This window comes from Medicago sativa, chromosome 7, assembly GCF_051527215.1.
Source record: "Medicago sativa cultivar Bolivia chromosome 7, Bolivia_mono, whole genome shotgun sequence".
NCBI classification, from domain to species: Eukaryota; Viridiplantae; Streptophyta; class Magnoliopsida; order Fabales; family Fabaceae; genus Medicago; species Medicago sativa.
Genome location: NC_140755.1, coordinates 100,895,015 through 100,916,046, shown reverse-complemented (window position 1 = coordinate 100,916,046; position 21,032 = coordinate 100,895,015). Strand labels below are relative to the sequence as shown.

General features: G+C 33.0%; 3 protein-coding genes and 2 long non-coding RNA genes across 7 annotated transcripts; 2 read left to right on the top strand and 3 right to left on the bottom strand.

Annotated features, from left to right (window-relative positions):
* The first annotated feature begins 262 nt into the window (after positions 1-262).
* Positions 263-1,600, top strand: PPD1 (Photosystem II reaction center PsbP family protein). The gene is made up of 3 exons (XM_085723619.1): positions 263-385; positions 489-917; positions 1,103-1,600. The coding sequence occupies exons 1-3, from the start codon at positions 287-289 to the stop codon at positions 1,322-1,324; spliced, it is 750 nt and encodes a 249-aa protein (XP_085579745.1). The 5' UTR covers positions 263-286; the 3' UTR covers positions 1,325-1,600.
* A 189-nt stretch (positions 1,601-1,789) lies between these two features.
* On the bottom strand, positions 1,790-5,443 carry ZIP4 (Clathrin adaptor complexes medium subunit family protein). The gene is made up of 7 exons (XM_085723615.1): positions 5,309-5,443; positions 5,028-5,226; positions 4,860-4,949; positions 3,923-4,170; positions 2,750-2,959; positions 2,391-2,598; positions 1,790-2,250 (listed from the first exon to the last, which is right to left on the bottom strand). Exons 1-7 carry the CDS (start codon positions 5,341-5,343, stop codon positions 2,005-2,007), a joined length of 1,236 nt encoding a protein of 411 aa, XP_085579741.1. The 5' UTR covers positions 5,344-5,443; the 3' UTR covers positions 1,790-2,004.
* A 3,332-nt stretch (positions 5,444-8,775) lies between these two features.
* CRB (chloroplast RNA binding protein) lies at positions 8,776-13,183 on the top strand. 3 transcript variants are annotated; one of them, XM_085723617.1, is made up of 11 exons: positions 8,776-8,915; positions 9,217-9,351; positions 9,441-9,527; positions 9,622-9,712; positions 9,847-9,901; positions 10,135-10,195; positions 10,388-10,609; positions 11,031-11,147; positions 11,297-11,386; positions 11,638-11,808; positions 12,938-13,183. In XM_085723617.1, exons 1-11 carry the CDS (start codon positions 8,814-8,816, stop codon positions 12,941-12,943), a joined length of 1,137 nt encoding a protein of 378 aa, XP_085579743.1. In that variant the 5' UTR covers positions 8,776-8,813; the 3' UTR covers positions 12,944-13,183. The 3 variants fall into 3 exon arrangements, with proteins under 3 accessions (XP_085579743.1, XP_085579744.1, XP_085579742.1); XM_085723618.1 differs by lacking the exon at positions 12,938-13,183 and adding an exon at positions 11,849-11,939 and having other exon boundaries at positions 11,638-11,817; XM_085723616.1 differs by lacking the exon at positions 12,938-13,183 and having other exon boundaries at positions 11,638-11,939.
* A 667-nt stretch (positions 13,184-13,850) lies between these two features.
* On the bottom strand, positions 13,851-16,304 carry LOC146911280 (uncharacterized). The gene is made up of 2 exons (XR_015019705.1): positions 16,226-16,304; positions 13,851-14,153 (listed from the first exon to the last, which is right to left on the bottom strand). It is a non-coding gene; the product is annotated as an uncharacterized LOC146911280 (long non-coding RNA).
* Positions 16,305-17,093: 789 nt separating this feature from the next.
* Positions 17,094-19,191, bottom strand: LOC146911279 (uncharacterized). The gene is made up of 5 exons (XR_015018282.1): positions 18,929-19,191; positions 18,689-18,769; positions 18,444-18,567; positions 18,139-18,215; positions 17,094-17,345 (listed from the first exon to the last, which is right to left on the bottom strand). It is a non-coding gene; the product is annotated as an uncharacterized LOC146911279 (long non-coding RNA).
* Between the last annotated feature and the right edge of the window lie 1,841 nt (positions 19,192-21,032).

Sequence of the window (21,032 nt, the reverse complement as noted above, 5' to 3'; positions counted from 1 at the left end):
TTTGTATTGTTGTTGTTTTGGCCTTTTGCTTTTGTGTTGAGACTTTGTTTTGAGCCATTTTTAGGCATATCTTGTGGTGAATTAGGTCTCTTCTCTTTTTTAGTGATACAGTATATCATTTGGTTTTTTAAAATAAATATAAAAAGGGGGTAAAAACGTAATTTAGAAAGAAAAAAGGATTGAGATGGAAAGAATCGCATTGTGGTGTGCGATTGGTGCTTGCATTGCTCTTCTTTCTTCTATTCTATCTAATCCATTTGCCTTTGCTGTGTGAGTCGCATCGGCAATGGCCAATACAATCACAACAACGGGTTTTCTAGCCCGACCCATGTCACCATTTCACTTCCATTCCCCTCGCTGCTCCATTTCTCCCACACCCAATTCGGTAAATTCCATTTCATGAGCTTTCTCCTCTGTCACAATTATTTTATTTTATTTTATTTTATTTACTAAATCTTTGATTTTTGTCTCTGCTAATATATAATCAGATTAAAGCAGCTTTTGCAGTTCCTAGAAGAAAAGCAATGTCATTAATCTTATCAACTTACATTCTCTCCGACATTGGTACAGCATTAGCACAACAACCTCGTGTGTTTCGTGAATATGTTGATACATTTGATGGTTATTCATTCAACTATCCATCAAATTGGATTCAAGTAAGAGGTGCTGGTGCTGATATTTTCTTCAGGGATCCTTATATTCTTGATGAAAATATGTCGGTCGAAGTTTCTTCGCCTTCTTCTTCGAAATTCAAGACTGTTCAAGACTTGGGTTCGCCTCAACAAGCTGGGAAGAAAGTTCTTGATCAGTATCTTACTGAGTTTATGTCCACTAGGCTTGGTGTTAAACGTGAATCTAATATTCTTTCCACCTCTGAGAGAGTTGCTGATGATGGCAAATTGTACTATCAAGTTGAGGTTCGTTTACATTTATCAGAAAAATTGTGGTTAATCACGTTAACTCTGTTCTTGCAAAACTTACGGTAATTTGAGGGGTGTCTTTTATATGGTAATGGAATCATACATTGTAGTCTAGCGCTACTTGTTGCAAAATGACATTAAATGATTGATTGATTGATTGTGTGTGTTGTTTGTGTTGCTAGGCGAACATAAAGTCATATGCTAGTAACAACGAGCTTGCTGTTATGCCACAAGATAGGGTGGTGCGTTTGGAATGGGATAGGAGGTACCTGTCTGTTCTAGGAGTTGAAAACAATCAACTGTATGAGTTGAGATTACAAGTGCCAGAAAATGTGTTTCAAGAAGAGGAGAGTGAACTTCGTCAAGTCATGGCTTCGTTTCGAGCAAATAAGGTTGTTCGTTAGAACTAGAATGTTGAAAATCAAAAGGGTGTGTTCTTGTCTGTTTTTTTGAGTCAGTTGAGTTAGTTGCATTTGTCTTAATTCAACTGCCGTTGTTAATGATGGTAGCAGTTGAAGTCAGCTTGACTAACTGTACAAATGCAGCAAAGTTTGGATTGAGATGGTGATGAAAAAAATTCATTCATTCATTCACCTTCTATTCTTGACCAGTTTTGTTATAAGCATAACAACTTGCAAGATTAATATGCGATGGTCATTATAGAAGCTCATTTTTCATTAGATTGTCTCTTTTCAGCTTTAATCAATTGATTATTTGCTTTTATGTACCGTATTAGCATCATGTGAATTCATCCGTATTCATATGATCTTTGACCCACTTGGAGTCCGAACAATCGAAGTTCTGCATACCCACAACTGATGGTGTTTTATGTTTAAAATTAACTTGCATTGGAAGCCAAAAAATCGTTCTTTCTCATGAATGCCAATATTTAATGGAAACATTTTAGATTCAAAATACAAGTGGCAAGACTCTCAGAAAACCGTTTCACTCACTACTAAAGTACTTTGAAACCAGGATAAAAATACATCAACTTACATAATAAATTGAACCAGCCATGTACATGCAACCAAATCTCATGTACAGAATCAAGACAAGTTTCAGATGACTTAATGGTAATGCAAAATTATGACCTGACTTCAAATTCACCTGCTCGGGTAAGAGCTCGAAAACCTTTGTAGAAACGGTAGGGTACAGTCTTCAGATCCAGTTTGTCTATTTGCAGACCAGAGAGAGCGACACCCATGATCCTAAAATCCACTTGAAATGTGGGAAAGACATGAAGACGTTCCATTCCAGTCTCAAGCACTAATGTTCCAGACATTGAGGGGGCTTTATCCTTTGGGATCCGGCCAATGGACCAAGTGCATGTCTGATAGATCACGATGTAAAGGAAGCTTCAAATTACATTGTGAAAACAGAACAAAGAATTTCATCTGACTATTTAGACTTGATGGTTTCAACAACAGATAAAAATACAAGCAGAGATATTCCTGTTTATTAAGTAAGTACCTTGTTAGAAAGAATGTTAACTGTTCCATGAGTTGAAGTCAGATCAGCTGATAAGATGCAAGGAGGAAGCTGAAACTGAACGCTAATGGAATCAACTGTCTTTCCAGGATCATTTCTCATGCCAACCATTACATTAAGACGGCATGTCCCACCATCTGAAGTCAACTGTGGCTTTACATATATTGGGGTGCTCTTCAATTTTCTAACTCTGAAAAACAAAGTGAAATGCCCAGAATTTTAAGAAAATAAAAATTTGGGAATACCATGAAACAGATTTTAACACTCACAGATACAATATGACTTCCCAAATAACGGTTTCAAATCCTAATTAGGACATCAGACATAGCTGGACACAATACCTGTAATTCATTAGCTTAAATTGTCCATCAGGAGGCACAAATGAAAGAATTTGATTGGATTCCCAAGGCCGAAATCTAACACAAGGGTGGAACCTCACATCATCAAGGATTGAAGGATTCGCAAATGAAAGAGTTAAATCAGGTAGACCAGTGATGTGGGAATTTACTTGAACTTCACCATTAATCTCACACTTCACCAGAGTACCATCCCTGAATGAACCAAATTTTTAGCAACAAGTATGAAAGAAGTTGAAAGAAATGGTGCATAAATACAGACTACTAAGGCAAAGTCTTAAGAGTCAAGACAATACTTCATAAAATTTCAGCAGATATAAGGTTTCACAAGTTCAAGCTTTGAAAAATCAGTAATATCCTGTTCAGTAAGTCAGCAAAAGGAAATAGAAAAAATGAAAGAGAGATGAAAGAAAAGAAACTAAATATCACGGTTTCTTTAACTCTTTCCTTTACTAGAAATGAAGTTGTGTTAATTAAAAAACATTAATTAAAAAGTCAATGTCAATTTTAGTTATCCCCCTACTCTTTGGTTGGTACATCTCCGCTGTGTACCTTGCCATTTATCAAACATAATAACAACATATATGAATGATTTCAGCTGGCTACGGCTTTGCCTAAGATGCTTTACTATAAATTTAATGTGTATAAGTTAAGGACATAAGGAACTTCAATTCAATAAAAATAAGATTGAGTTAGTGCCAACCCAGATTAGAGGTGCAAAAATACCAGCAGGTTATACAGTAACCAATCAGAGAAATAGTTTTCAACTTTACTACAACAACAACAACAACAAAGCTTTATCCCACTGAGTAGGGTCGGCTATTACGTATTTGATTCATGCCGTAAGGATTTGACTAAGTTATACATTGAGTGTCGACTCCCTAACACAACTATCTCCTTATATCCGAGCTTGGGACCTGCTATGCATAGCAGGACTAACATAGGTAGGATTTATAATAATGCCTCCTTGAAAAGGAACCGAAGTCGAACACATAATCTCTTTCTGTCGCATGTTGTCTTAGACTCTAAATTTGAAGTTTTTAACTTTAAAAGTTTCACCAGATATTTTTAAAAATAAGACCATAATAAAAATAAATGAATCGCCCATAAAATTATCAAAGTTAAGAAGTGAAAGATAACATATTTGAGCTTATATACCTGTTTATTGTTGCATCCATTTGTTCTACAAGATCTACATAAACTTCATTATTGGCATACTTAGGGTCGGCTGTTCTCCAGGGAACACAAGATGCTGTACTGCCTGGAAGCGTGTCGCTCACATTCGAGCTGTTGCCAGTCACAACGCTCAAGACTTTGCTAACAATATTTGGCGGAGCTATCATCTCTTGCAGGATATTAGGTTCTGTAGTTAGTGGAAAGCCATTGTCTATCATCTCATCCAACAGCTACATTAACAAAAACAAACAGATTAACTTCACGCCTAAACAAAACAACAAATCAAAGTGGGGTTTAGAAAAGCCTGACAGCACTCAGGCAACATTTTCAGAGCAAACGTTACAAGGGCAAAGAGTCAAAAGTAGAAGAAAGGTATGTAGCATCGAAACTTCAGATTGAAGGTGAGACTGGTGCCCGATTGTTATTGTTGTGGACAAATACTTGGACTTTGAGCAAAGTTATGAGGAGGAGATGACAGATAGGCCTATACTACGATCAATCCAAAAGAAACAAAGTCAAGCCCAAATGGCACAATGACTACAAGACTCGTTGAACTACAATAAAACCGTTTTCATCATTTATTTGGTTTTTCCTCTATAACAATTATGTTATTAGATTCGGCCTCCTATGCTGTTACGAACAAGTGCTATATATGAAAGCACATAGCATAGCAATCAAATAAAGCAGAGAATATTCACAAAAAAAAAAAAAAAAACTTAGTGATAGAATTCTCCAGTTGTATTATTTAACTGTCTTTGTTGAACTTTCAGTACCAACGACCATTGCACCGACACGTATCAGTGTGTGACACCTACACAATACCGCAGGGTCCAATGTGTATCATTGCTGACACCAACCCAATAATCATATGTTGTTAGTTGTTACATACAATGATTTGCATAGAATAGAAATAGCTCACCTCATAAACAATAACAAAGTTGTCTTTGATGGAATCTTCATTCAATCCGCCAAGATAATCATTGATTACATCAGCTACCCTACAAAGGAACTAAAAATGAATTGAATGGTTAAAAGAAAAACATAACATTGATTCCTATGAATTGCAAATCATGGCATGTATTATTACCTCAATGGCCATCAAAGGTGGCATTTCAACTTGAGTACATGCCAAAAAAGTGATTCCATCGCGAAAAACTTGGAAAAGATAATGTGTTGGTGAAGCAATAAGGGGTTGTTGCTTGAAGGAATGAGGTTGATCCCAAAACCAGTTACAAATGGAGCGATCAACACGGTGACCAGTGAGTTGTTTCTCTAGAATTACCTCTCTGAATGAATCAAGATCGATTAAATTGATTAAATTGAAAATTGGGAATTGAAGAAAAGGAAAGAAGGGTTAACTGAACTGACCCGGAATCGGAGAGAAGAAAAATGCACTGCAACATCTCTTACTAAAATGAAAAATTATTACTTTATCATTCGACGACTCCTAACATTTCCATCACTTCCTTCGCTTCACACCATTGCCCACCCACGCACCCAGTCATGTATAAACATGGACTTTTTTCTTTAAAAAAAGAGTTATTTATTTATATTAAATCAAAATAAAAAAAAAAATCAAAAAGAAAAATTAATTCAACAAACCATTCTTTTAAAAAAAAAGTAGTCTAATGATACTAAGATCCGTTTGGATTCAACTTATTTTGAGTTTATGTATAACAATTTATGAAAAAAAATATGTTTTTATTTATTATTCATAAGTTTATTAAGTTAGTTTATGAAAAAAACAACTTATGATTTGTTAGTCAGAACTTATAAATTAATATAAAAACTTATTTATTTGCATAAACTAATTTTATACCCATGTAAAAGTATACGAAAATATATACAAATAAATAATATATTGTTCGAGTAAGCTAATTTTCATAAGTTCAATCCAAAGGGTTCAAACCCGACCCATATATACATTATGCATCAATCAACTGAAATAAGACACACACAGTTAACTGTACTAAGTAGATCCAAACTAGAAATCGTATAAAAGAGATAAAATTGCTACTAAATAATTGTAAGTAAAAAAAAAATCATGCAAACTAAAATATAACAGAGATGCGACATACAAAAGGATGAAAAGAAAATATAACAGATTTTCATTGCATCTCAAAAAGTCTTTTGGCTCAAGAACAAAAGGAAGAAAATTGTTATTGTTTGAATGCTTAAATTCTTGAAGAAAATTGTTATTGTTTGAATGCTTAAATTATTGAGAAATTCTCTAATTTGCTTAAATTCTTGAATATCCAAAACACATGGTGATGAGCCTTATTTACTACACTAGTAAGACTCCGCATATAAAAATTTAGATACTATTTAATTATAAGAATTATCTAGAGATACTAATATCTAGTGTAACTATAAAGTTATAGAGATATTAAGTCGTTTCTAATTATTATGACGTGGTATTCTTAAAAGTTCTAAAAGATTCTCCACATCTTAAAAGTTTCGTAATGTTCTATATCATTCTCTATCATTTATCTTTACAAAATAAATGAGTTTTCATAAATTTACAAGTTGGGATCATAGAATCTTAATCAGTTGACTCGTCGTCTTCTTATTGCTTCTTTAGCAAGATCAGTGAAAAATAGATTTTGATTGGCGAGTTCGACAACACTTGATTGATCTAAGCTCTTTCATCGAGTCTCGTCATTTGTTGTTCGTTAAGTATTTCTTCTACAACGGAATGAAGAAAAGAAGACAAAATAGTCTCCACTTCTAGAGGAAGACATGGAGAGGAATCCTCAGACATAATAGACATTACCACGATAATGCTAAAGAGATTTCTGGCCGATTCTCTCCACAATATTTCAACTATTCTTCATCCTCTGATGCAAGATCATACAAGACTAATAATTTGTCCCTCTCTGGTAGCTCACCCTCTTATGACCAGTACTTTTATCCACTTGAAGAAGTAATCTTAACGAAGGCCAAGTCTTGAATCCTATGTAAGCTTATCCTCTACTGAACATATGTGTTATCCTTTAAAGCTTTCTCTCCATAAGTTCAAAATTCAAATATATAGACAACCAACAAATGGTACCCAATGTACAATCGCACAAGTTATGTGCAACAATTTTTGAAATAGTACAAGATTGTAGAGACAGCTTCCTCAACAAGACAAAATCGTGATGAATTTCTCTAACAACATTATAAGTTAATGCAATGACTATACTATTATTCTAAGGAATATATACAAAATTGTAGGGGTGAAACAATATAAAACTTCGTGTCTCTCTCTTAATTTATCTCTTTATCCTTAAGCTTGTTTTTGATCACATTGTTTTTACAAAAAGAAAAGAAAAAGTTTATTTAACACAATTTAAACCCTCTGATTCTCAAGGGAAAGAGACTCTGATAATTTCATATTGTAAGAAAAACGTACTATGAAGTATTGTTAAATTAGAGATAAAACTTACTTTTAATTTTTAAATTAGTGTATTTACACGGCGTTGTCCGAGTTTGACATCTAAGCAAAGAAGACCAAAATTTTGTATACGTAGTATTCGCAAATAAAATTTACCAAAGATCGGTATGAGACAAATATCTTAATAGGTACACACGAATAGAGTAAAAAAACATATTCTAAGTACCTGTGAATTAATAGATACACAGAAAGATGAAATTGACTGGATTTAGTGAAATTATTAACACATATAAAATAAATTAAACATTTTTTAAGTATCCGGATTCGCATAAATCCGTATCCATTATTAAATTAATAAAATTATACAATTGTCGTATTACTTAAATAAAACTCTTCTCATCATGAGACTAATTTACTTTGTCATTCGATCCCTCTCTGTCAAACATATTGCTGATCAACATAACCATGCACACGTTAAAACGTGAATGTTTTTCCCTTCTTTTTTCACACTTCCAGCACCACCTGGTTGATGAAGTGAGAAACAAATAGAAAAAGAAAATGAGTGTAAAAATAATACATATGCAAAATTACGTAAAGAAGAACATTCTTTTTAACATTTTTTTACTAAAAGCTCGAAAAAAGGAATGAGGATAAATGTGTCGAAAAACAAAATCGAAAAGAACCGACGGGTGAATGAGTAAAGGTAAGGTTGTAAAAATCAAATACTTGATTCCTTTCTGAAGTAGGCTGCCAACACACTTTAGCTTAATTACAATTTTTGTACTCTATTATCATCCGTTGACGAAATTGTCCTTTCATTTTAAAATTATTGAATTTTGGGCTCTCCATCAGATTTTTGTGCATAAAATAGGTCATTTGACATATTTTAAACAACATTACATAAGACTTGATATTGTGGAGTGATCAAGGCTCATCAAGATACAAGAAAACCACCACTAAAAAAATACAAGAAAATCAAATAAAAAATTTGTTTCACCATTTTTAAGTACAAAAATCTTATAGATGAAGCTAGACCGGTGGTTTTAAAATGAGGGAAACAATTTCGTAAATGAGTAAAAACATGGGTACCCAAATTATATATAATTAACCCAAATATTTTTTGCTTCTCAACACCGAGAAAATCAAAATAACCCTTTCCTTTCTAAATTTCTGATGTACATAGTCCTGTGACATTATCTTAGCCATCAATTTGTGTGTATGTCCTTATTTTATTATAGCTCCACAATCTGAAGCATGAATTTTCCCCACATTAGATGGATGGTGCAATCATTTTATCTTATAATAAATAAATGAATTTAATTATTATTCTTAAAAAAAAAAAAAAAGTGTTAAAAGAAGGAGGGAAATGAAAGGCTGTGGATTGAAGGGAATTGAGGTGGAGGTAAGTCCTAGTCTTATCGCAACATAATAAGAGGAAATGAAACACACTTCAAACTTCATAATTAATTTCATCCTATACACACCTCACAACCAAACATGGCAAGATTGGTGGCACTCCAACAGAGTCAACTATCTTTCCCTCCTTTAGCTTCTTCTCTTTCTGATTTCAATGGAGCAAGACTTCAAACTCAAATTCAGGTTCTACACTCTTTTCACTCTCCCTATATACACATCATAATCACTTTCATTTCATGCATAGGAGGAATAATATTAAGTAATGTTTCTCACATACACGGACACCGGACAAAATACTCAACACCGTTAATAATTTGATTTGAGATAATGAAATAATTTAACATAACAAATGTCGGTGCCTGAAGTGTTGATGCTACATAGACGTTGCTTGATCAATTCTTGTATTTGTCTTGTTGAGCTGACTAGACTCTATATACTCTCGAAATGCAAGATTTTTTAACATGCTAATTGATTTTGGTTACAGTTGAAAAGAAAAACATGGCAACCAAAAGGGTCTTTAATTGTCTCAGCATCAAGCACCAAGAAAATCCTCATAATGGGAGGTACTAGATTCATTGGTGTGTTTTTGTCTAGGCAACTTGTCAAAGAAGGTCACCAGGTATATACGATTTATTACTCATTTGACTCTAACCGGAAATAAATAATGTATTTTTGAAGGTGTAGGAAAATAACTTGTAAATTTGATAGGTAACTTTATTTACAAGAGGAAAAGCACCTATCACTCAACAATTGCCAGGTGAATCAGACACTGACTTTGCTGATTTTTCTTCCAAGGTATGCTAATTGTAAATGTAAACATCAAAGCTGGATCATTCATTATTTGTGTAATGTAATGTAATTTATATTTATATTTATATTTATTTCATAGATCTTGCATTTGAAAGGAGACAGGAAGGACTATGATTTTGTAAAATCTAGTCTCTCAGCAGAAGGATTTGATGTTGTTTATGACATTAATGGTATTTACATTCTTACTTTTCACACCTTCTGTACTGAATACCAACCATTTCTTACTCTTCATATTATGAATTGTGATTTTTCATGATATGTATCTCTCTTCAAATTCAATGATTTTATTTGGCATACGTTTCAGGACGAGAGGCAGAAGAAGTTGAGCCCATATTGGATGCTCTGCCTAATCTGGAACAGTAAGCTGTAGCAATAGTTTTTTTTTTGATGTATTCTATAAATCAATTTCAACTATAAATGCAATTGTCATTGGTCTATTCGTTAACAAGCGATGAGTTAATTATGTTTAAGAATGACTTTGATTACACAAATAAGAAAACAAATTTTTAGGAGATACTTAATATACACTGTCATTGTAAAGATTTTACACTCTCCATTTTGTTTATAATTAAATGTTGGTTCTAAATGTCAGGTTTATTTACTGCTCTTCTGCTGGTGTCTATCTCAAGTCTGATTTATTACCTCACGCCGAGGTCAGTTTAATTTACACTTTATTATTTTAGAAATATGTTGTGTCTTGCCATGATGCAATTGTTTGAGGCATGTAGTAATCCATATTATATTTTGTTTTACTAGAATTATGTCAATTTTATAAATGTTTCTTTGTAGAATTCTGTCACCTTTATTAGTTTTGTTTATATTTTATCTCTGGTTCTTGTTGATAGATTGATGCAGTTGACCCTAAGAGCAGGCACAAGGGAAAGCTTGAAACAGAAAGTTTGTTGCAATCAAAGGATGTTAATTGGACTTCTATAAGGCCAGTTTATATCTATGGACCGTTGAATTACAACCCTGTTGAAGAGTGGTTTTTCCACAGATTGAAAGCAGGTCGCCCAATTCCTATTCCCGGCTCAGGAATACAGATAACACAACTTGGCCATGTTAAGGTATGAATGTAATCTTTCAAAAAAAAAAAAAAAAAAAAAAAGGTATGAATGTAATGAACCTTTAGATGTTACAGTTCTTTAGCAGATCATATAGTATGTTCAATTTTGTGATTTGAAGACTTGGAATGAGAAAGATTGTACATGTTGAGAAGCCCTACATTGGATGAGATATGATATGAAAATGTGTTTATAAGTTGTAGTCTTGTAGACAGTCCTCTGATACTGCTGATTTTGTAGCAGTTCACTTTGGTCACGCTTCAGATGCATTGATCACTTTTTTATCAATAGGAACTTTGTAAATGCTTGCCTTCTAGGTTGCTTTTGAAGATTAATAAATGATCTTCTATAAATGAAATTAACATGATAGTAGGTAAGTTTATGCATTATGTGATTTTGACTAAAAATGGTTAAATTGTGACAGGATTTGGCGACAGCTTTTGTGAAGGTTCTTGGAAATGAAAAGGCCAGCAAGCAGATATTCAACATCTCAGGAGACAAATATGTCACATTTGATGGATTAGCAAAAGCATGTGCTAAGGTAAGCAATGCATGCCATATCATATTTATGATTACAAGCAGAAAATAGTGCAAAGTTAAAAGTTTTTTATACTAATGTCTTGTATTTTGACTATGAACCAAGTGTTTTTTTTTTTACTAAAGTAGTTTTGGTTTATTTGGTCATTTCAGGCTGGTGGGTTCCCTGAACCAGAAATCATTCACTACAACCCGAAAGACTTTGATTTTGGAAAAAAGAAGTCATTTCCATTTCGCGATCAGGTGAAGTAACAACAAAATTAAAACAAAACACCAATGACTAAAAGTAAAACTACATGAACTAAAAGCAAAAGGTGCTATATTTGCAAGGGCTAAAAGTGTGTCTAAACCAATATTAAAACACGTGTGATATTGTTTTAGACACCCCTACTACATAGAAAAATCAGCATAAGAAAATGTATGAATTTTTTTCTTCTTTCATTAGTGAAATCATGATACACATTGACATGTTTTATTAAAAAAAAATTGTGCAGCATTTCTTTGCATCAGTGGAGAAGGCAAAGAGTGTGCTTGGGTTAGAACCTGACTATGGGCTTGTAGAAGGTCTTACAGATTCGTACAACCTGGACTTTGGTAGAGGAACTTTCCGCAAAGAGGCCGATTTCTCAACAGATGATATAATTCTTGGCAAGAGTCTTGTTAGTGTATGATTATTATTATCAATTACTTTCCTTTCAGTTTTTACTATTTTACACATTTAAAAAAAATGATGTTCTGGTTTGCTACAATATCATCAGAAAAAGTTGTGAAATGTTCATTGGATTGCGGATTCAAACTTGCACGAGAATTATATTTTCTTTGGAGCATGTTCATTACATAAAACTAACATGGTATTTTTGCATCCGAAATGATTTTCTTTCTATAATGATTCGACTAGATTTAAAAAAAAATCATGAAATGTTTAATATTTATTAAATAAAGTAGAAGTGCCTTAATGAATGACAATATAATTTCTGAGATTAAATGAGATAAGAGTTAATCCAAGTGACTATATTTTAACAGTGATGAGTCTTCAACAGACCTTTAAGAAAAAAAAAATTAAAAAAAAAGTGACTATATTTTGTAAATATGAAAAATTGGTATAAAAAGAGTTGTATCCCTTAAGTACTGTACAATGTTGATGAGTTGACTCTTATGGTGGTGCTAGCTTCAGCAAAATGAAGAATAATTATCTTCAAACATAATGTGAGAAATATGACAAGTGATGTAACATCCGCAATTTATTTTTAATATATTTTTTGACCAAATAATTATTATTATTATTATTATTATTATTATTATTATTATTATTATTATTGTTATTATTATTATTATTAATTGTTAATCTTATTAAGGAGTAAACCTTTTAGTATTGTGTAAAAAAAAAAAAAAAACCTTTTAGTATTGCTAATGAATGATGCGTATGAATTATTAATTATTATAAGAAAACTAGGTCAAGTACATGAATTAACCCAACTCATAGGATCTAAGTCAATTGGTATTGATGGTAGTTTTAGGAGTACTAGATTAAAGAAGGGTAAACTCTGAATTGACTACCTTTCTAGTATCAATTAGAGTGTTTGAAAATGCTATAGTCCTTTGTTAGATTGCGGTCTGCGAGATTGAGTGTTGTATCGGATGATTATAAATCTTGTGTTGAATACTAGTTTTGATTTTTGCAAGTGACAAATCTCTAGTTACATGTATAAGAATGAAAGGAATGGAAATGAAACTATGCATTAGACATGTGTCTGAGTCTTTGTGCTCACTATGTTTGGGGGGTGATGTTTTCAGGTTTAGCTTGACATTGGAAAGTTGAGAAGTATATCCGGACTACTCGTCAACAATTCAATGTAGAGCTTATTTGTTACCGGATCACAATTAGTGTCGTAGAATAGAAGTTTTATGTTATGTGATTTGATTATATTTAATGTAATTGATGTATTTAAGGTCGGTAAAGTATTCAAATTTCATTGATGTTCATATTTTTGAAAAATTTATCTTGGGCTCTAATATTAGACATTTTCTTAGATGTTACAAGTGAGGAACCATTTCTACAAAGCATTGGTTTCCATTCACCATTTTGACTATACATCAGTTATCATGTGTGAATGTTTGAAATTTGCATAATAGATTTTCTTGCCACTACTAGGATTGGTCTCCTTGTCCTATACCTCTACTAGGATTGATGTCACTTGCCACTTCACACAATAGATTTTTATTGACTTAACTAGACTCTTGACCCGTGCTATCGCACGGGTCCTACCGAGCAGAAGTTAAACAAACAAGTCGCTACATTATTAACATATAGTAACAAATAGAAGTGATATGATAAAATTTAAACATATTCACTTGTACAACAATGATAACATATAAAATAATAAGGTAGTCTAATCATTGATTGAGTTAAACTGTAATCATTATACATTACGAAATACTTTATGATAAACAACATTTGAGATCGCAGTGGTATTGTTGCCATTTTCATCAGTTATTAGCGGTAATCAAAGGAAGCTGATTGGTTGAAGGATGTTCATGAAAGGCCATGTTTAATGCATTTGAGGTGTAGTGGGTGGTTAGCAGTTTAAAAAACCAAAATTAATGTTGGCTTAGGAGGAAAATTTTGGAGTATTTAGGGCTAACTGCAAGCATGGCATGTAACACCCTATTTCTAATAAGCGGTAAAACGCGCGAATATACAAACATATTCTAGAAATAGATGCTACGTCTTCGAATAAACCACAATACATACATGCATAAAGGTCATGTCACATCACATAGCAGCGGAACATATACATATAATCCATAAACAACTCCCAATCTCAATATAATAAAAATATATCCTCCATATCTCAAATACAACAATATCTCAACTCCAAAATACATAGTCAATAAAGCAACATGCAAGAACTATCCTAGATCAGAGCCCTAATCTAGACACTTGCAAATAAAGAGGAACTCCACTCCTCGGCATCATCAAGCAAAACAGACTAAGCATCCTGCACTCCATCTACCCGTCCATACGGAAAGGTAGGTGGTAAACCACTGAGGGTTAGCATTACATCATCATAATCCATATAAGATTAATAAGAACTTTGAAAATGAAAGATATAATCAAGGATAAAGAATGACAGTTCATACATAGTTCCTCAATATTCACAACATATAAGCAATCCAAGATCATTCAATATCATTATATCAAGTTCATATCCACAAGTGTATCATACACATATCACAACCTCACCTTGTCAATCAACAATTAACAATTCAATCCGCAAGTACAATTAGCAATAATCAACCATCAAAACACATCTTAATGCAATTCAATCCACCAACAGTTTATGCAATGTCTCTAGACTCATCTAGATGCATGTGGTACCAAACACCTCAAGGTCGTCACCTTCGATGCAACAAAAACATCGTAATCACCTCAATTGGATATAAAATCCACCACCATCAGTCATGTATGCATGAACATATGACCCAACTACAAATGCATATGTTCACACAAACAATAATCATCATCACCAAACTTGTATATATGCAATTAACAACAATTCACCACCACATAACATATATACAATTGCCAACAACATCCACAACCCAAGCAACATATAGTTGTCACACAAATATACACCACCAATCATCTCCACATAACATATAATAACTCTCCATAAAGGATTCACCATCAATTAATTCTCAAAAGTCATTTCTAGTTAAGTTCGTCTCTCAAAATCACAACATTAAGTTAATTGAACATTTGAGTCAAAACCAAGTAAACAAGCTCAATTGCCTATGCCATGTATTCTCACAAGTCACATATGCGTGTAATAGAGATTACATAAGCAATTCATCGGCCAAACACGACAAATTCAATAAAAACTCAAAGTTCGTCTCACTTAATCATTTTTCACAAAAACTCTCATTTTCAAGCAAAACAAGCTAAGACTTGGTGGAACCAATCACAACTACTTTTAAAAATCATATGAACAAGAGCCTAGGCCAATTACAAGAAATCAAACCTTAATTCAAAAATTAGCCTATGTTCGTTTAAGAAAATCCCAAGTTCACGTATTCCACAATTCCACCCAAAAGTCAAGTTAAACATGATTAAGACATAACACCGACTTTACAAGCCTTGCCTAAGCCTATATGACTTGTAGACTAAGCTTGCAATCCCTTATGCTCACAAAAGGTCACTTTTCAACATTTTTCCAAAAACCGAAACGACACAAATCCAAGTTTCAAACCATTTGAAAATTCGAACATTCAATAAAGTCAAATATGTTCCAATTGAAAAGTAAGTGAAAACAGTACAAGAACACCTTCAAACGGTCGCTACGGACCCCTACACGACTGCCCCCGACCCCCCGAACACGGAACAATGGGTACGTTGCCCTGTGCAGGGCGCCTGGCGCCAGGAGTGCAGCGCTGGGCGCTGGATCTCTGAGTGTGGGCGCCTAGCGCCCTAGCTCAGGCTCAGCGCTCCGCAACGTGCGTTTTCGCGCGTTTCGGCCGCGGGTTTATGCCGTTTTCGCCCCAAAATCGGATGTTTAAAACCCTTCAATGTCAAAAGTGATCCGAGGCATAACCCGAGGCTCCAACACATCAAACTCACACGTTTCGTAGCATTTGAATAAGTTATACAAACCTATGAAAATTCATTTTCTCAAAACAACAAGTTTTCTTCTCTAATCAAAACCAATTTTCACAACAACCATTTTCAACAACAACATAACAATTCTCATCACCAATTCACAATTAATGATACCCAATGTATCAAATCAACAACAACATGATTCAAATCATCAACAACAACAATTGAGCATGAATTCATTCATAATTCATCAACCACAACTTCACAATTCATCAATTTCATCCAAAAACATACTATGCTCATTTCTACTCATTTTGACATACAAATTCAACAACAACAACACAATTATCATACTAATCATGTTCTCAAACATAACAACAACAATTATGCACGAATTTACATCAATTAAAATCAATTCATCAATTTCATGAAAATGGGTAAAAGAGAAAAGTTATGAAATTATGAGTGAAGCCTAACCCTCTTACCTTAATTCTCCACAATCACTAGCTAGTGCCTCACTTTAGCTCCAACCCTTGATTCTCTAGCCTCTCCTAGCCCTCTCTAGTTCCTTCTCTTCAAAACCCTTTTTCTCCTCTTGAACTTTTCTCTCTAACTCTCTCTAATTGTGAAATGAAATGAAATGAAATGTTTGTAAGACCCCAATTTCACTACCAATTAGTGTTTATATAATCTCTACTCAATTGGGCTCATCTCACAATGTTTTAATGGGCCTAACCCATTTCTATTCTAACCCAAAATGTTACTACTCACTTAACGGTAAAATACAACACTAACGGTCACTTAACGGTAAACTAAATAATTTCCCCACTCTCCAACACTTAGTAAAATAACACCCTCACTAAGCACTAAAAATAACCTTCATCAAAATTACAAAATTACCCCTGCCCTCAAAATGACCAAAATACCCCTCTAACACCGAATTCTACGAATCCCAACCAAAAATACACACAGAGGCAATTAATCACATAAGAGCATATAGAACACACATAAATAAATAATAAAATATATCTAGCGAAAAATCGGACTGTTACATGGCAAGTTAAGTTTTTATAATAAAGGAAAGGATTAGTTGAATGAAATTCAACATAATCATATTTAAGTGCTTTACTTTAAAAAACTTAAACAACTTAGTATCAGTTTTTTTAATTGCAAGCAAAAACTATTCTTATTAATTATGATCAAATTGAAGTTAGAAATAAAATCAATTTAATATTTCTTATCAATAAACTAATTTCACTTACAGAACTCATCTTTTGGATGTTTGGTGGTAGAAGCTTTGGTGCTATAATGGCAGTTTATGAACCCAAAGAGTTGCACACACAAAATCGTTATGCAGTCTTAACAATCATTCATTGTTGTGGTATTGTAGAATGTGCATCTTTCTTAATTTTTCCAACATTCTAGTACTATATTTACTACACCACTGCCATTTACATATAAATATATAATTCTAATACTATATTACTACACCACTGTCATTTACATCTGTATATACAATGTCACAATAGAAAAAAACACATCAAGCTGCACTTGAGATTAACTCCACCTTGAGTTCTATAGCAGCAATGTCACTTTCATCTTGTTCTACAATAGAAAAAGAATATTGATGAATTGAAAATAGGAAAAGAGAATAAGGATAAAAAATGACCTATAAAAAATGAATAAAAATGACTTAAAAGAAAGATGCTCTGAAAAAATAAAACCATATTTCCTTTTGTCATAATTAAGTTAAACCATAGTTTGATTTAAAGACAATAAACCCATAGGATACCGATAGTGTGAGTATCTATAGAAGAGCCAGCAATGTTAACAAATTGAAGGGTGTGCTGCAATTACTTAATAATTGTCATATGATCCTACATTCAATAGTGCAAGCGCATGGCTCCCTAAGAAATCAAACTAACAAAATCAACTTGTTAGTATTTTTGTTCTGTATTCAATGTAGCATTGATCAAGTATTTTTTTTTTTAACGATAAAAATTGGCCTGCAGATGGTTAAGTCTGTTTTCAATTACGGATTGCGCATTGTTAAGTCTATTTGCAACACAGCTTATGATTGTCAATTACTTGCTGCTCATTAGGTATGATTTGTATCTTGGTTTTTAAGGCATGCATCAAAATATGTTGTGTTTTCATCACAGTTGATCGCTTATCCATATAAATTTCAGCAACAGCAGTGACATGAGAGTGATGGATCGTATTCAGATATCATTAATGTTTTAGATAACCAACCCAATTGAAATTTTAAGAGTTAAAAAAAACAAATTATAACGAAACATAAGCACGAGCATCACAATTGACTATCTTAAGTCTTGCAACAAAATCACTTAGAGTTTTGCAACAATATCATGGTAAAGTGAAGCCAATAAGAACCTACCTTTTAAGCCAAGCAAATGAGATGCAGCCTCTCGATCGTTGCTTGCGATGATGAATTCTGCAGGATTCTTGAGTCTACTGCAAAGCCACCATTGGTTAGTTAGCAGCTAGATTATTAGAGGATTGCCAAATTGCCTAACTTCTTCTCAAATCCACATGTCTAAAAGGTAACATGCATATCATATATACCGATTGGTGTGTCAGTGTGATGATCCAAATGAATTTTAATGAAGAAACAAATCATGAACAAAACAACATGAGAATTTGAAGAATCTCTAGTCACATGGAAGAAAGGAATGTGATTACCATCACTAAACCGTGTTTCAGTGTTTCATCATCATCAACATTTTCAAATGTACCTGTGATCTTGAAGTCTTAATTTTACCAACATACATTATCCTCTTATAAGAACTCGAAATTTGAGCACTCACTGCAGCCAAAACACACAAATCAGAATATAAGCCAAATTATAGGTGAAAGTTCACAAAAGCATTATATCAAATAGGTGGGGGAGGCAAAAGTAAGTGGAAAAACTGATTCACAAAGCCTACCATATAAGAAATTGATCCATATTCACTGAAACTGTCACCTTCCCCTGTTCCGCATCTGTCTCGGTTGTAATTTGTAAATACCTATGTCATTCATTAATCAACACAATCCACATTCAGTTTTAGTTTCATATATAAAATTAAGGTATGATTTTGTTTAACTTTGAATAATAACAATTGAAATCATAGTATATGTATTTTTAATTTAAAGAATGTAAATAAACCATATTAACATGTGCATACCGTCAACTTTTCCGCAAGATTTTATTGACTTTATGTTTGCATCCATCACATGTTCACCTTAAACATTCTGCATAGATAATAAAAATAAGATTAAGTTTAATTTCATTGTTCAAAAGATAAAAAATAAACTGAAATGGGACAAAAGCAATATACATAACACAAAAGCAAAAATAAAAGAGTACTGCATCTTCGAAAAATTCTTCTTTCCTCTTGTTTTATATACCAACAGGAATTAAGTTTGTAACTTGTCATAAATGAAGATCTGGGCAATAGAAAAAAAGAGTGATTTTAGATATGAGCAGAAGAGAATAAATGAGGAAAATATTAGTGGATAAATAAAATCAAACTCAAAATCAATTTTTTTCCTAAACTATCGAAAAGATAATGATTATTCCTTAGAATCCAAAAATCAAAAACGAAATTTTCCTTCAAAAAAAATCAAAAACGAAATTTTAAAGATAGATCACAGTAAATCAAAAACGAAATTTGAACGATAGATCACAGTCAATCAAAAACGAAATTTGAACGATAAATCATAGTAATGTGAATCAATCAAAGGAAAGAGCAGAGGAATTGAGATATTGCGATCATTTTCAAAGTCACATTTTCAACATATCATTGATTCAACTTTCAAAAATATGTCATATAACTTAAGCCAGAGCAAAATCATAAAGAATGCATTTACAAATAATAAATTGAAATGAATCCTTAACAACCCATAGTTGTTTCTTCAAAAAATTCAAAACTTTGACAAAATCAAATAAAAACTTAAACTAAGAAAAGAAATTAGTGTCTTACATAGTGTCAAGGTCAAAAGCCTTTTTTCTCTGATTCTACCTGCACCTGCACAACAACCAGGAAGAACAAAAACCAAAAATAAAATACAAAAAACCCTAAAATTAGAAATGGTGAAAGGAAGAAGAAATCAAACCTATGACAATTACCATAAGAGAAAGTAGTGACTGACAGACGCCATCAAAGAGGCATTCAGTTTCGCTTGAAACGAATCATACACAAAAAAATGGAGAAGTTACAGGATGAGAGGCAATTGTGACAAAGAGGAGATGTGGGAAAGGTGTGCCTGATTTCGTTGATGTAGAGTGAGAGAAGAAGGGATTCATGGGGAGAGAGAGAGAGAGAGAGAGAGAGAGAGAGAGGGAGGGAGAGAGAGAGAGAGAGAGAGAGAGAGAGAGAGAGAGAGAGAGAGAGAGAGAGAGAGAGAGAGAGAGAGAGAGAGAATCTGGGGAATGAATGCAGTGATGTTCAGTTTCCCGAGAGGTGAAGAATTTGAATCAAAAAATTACATGAAAGGTCATGGAAACAACAGCTGGGATTTAATGGGTGGTTGGCAGATTAGCTTTGCATTTAATACCTGATTAGGAGGGAAAAATGGGAGAGATTAGGGCTAAGCTGTCAGCACATCAAGTTAGGCGTTTATAATAAAGGATACAATCCATAATAAGAGTGATCAACTGATTAGGAAGCTTCAATTCAGTGAGGCAATTCTTAATAAAACTCCATGAGATATAACCACAAGCTTTAGGGAGATCAAATTAAGGGTATAATTTGAAAAAAGGTAGTATACCAAAATCATGTATCCTTTCATACATAAGTATAGATTTATTTTGTCGGTAAACGAAGTAACAAACACACAACGTTGAAATTTTAATTCAAACTCAAATTAAAATATCCAGTTTAACTATATTAATATTGTCAATTAAGTTAGATCTTATTGTTATTATTATTTCAAATACTTTAAAATAATTTTTAGCTTCACTTTTGAAATTTCTAGAAAATTTTACCGGTCAAAGTAAAAAGAAAAGGTTTGCATTGTACCCCACTTGTGTGTATTACAATATGAAATTAGGTATGTATTAATGTGTATACTGCTGATATCGCACACCTTCACCAAAACAAAAGTTATCATCATCATCATCATCATATTATAAAGAGAACAGATAATTTATTTTTAGTTTTATTCAAAAGAAAAAATTGTTTCAGTTTCCCTCAATCACTCCTATGACTTTGTTTATAAAAAAAACTATGACTATTTATCATAGAAGGATATGATAGCGAGACCATAAAGCCTAAAACAGAGAAAAAG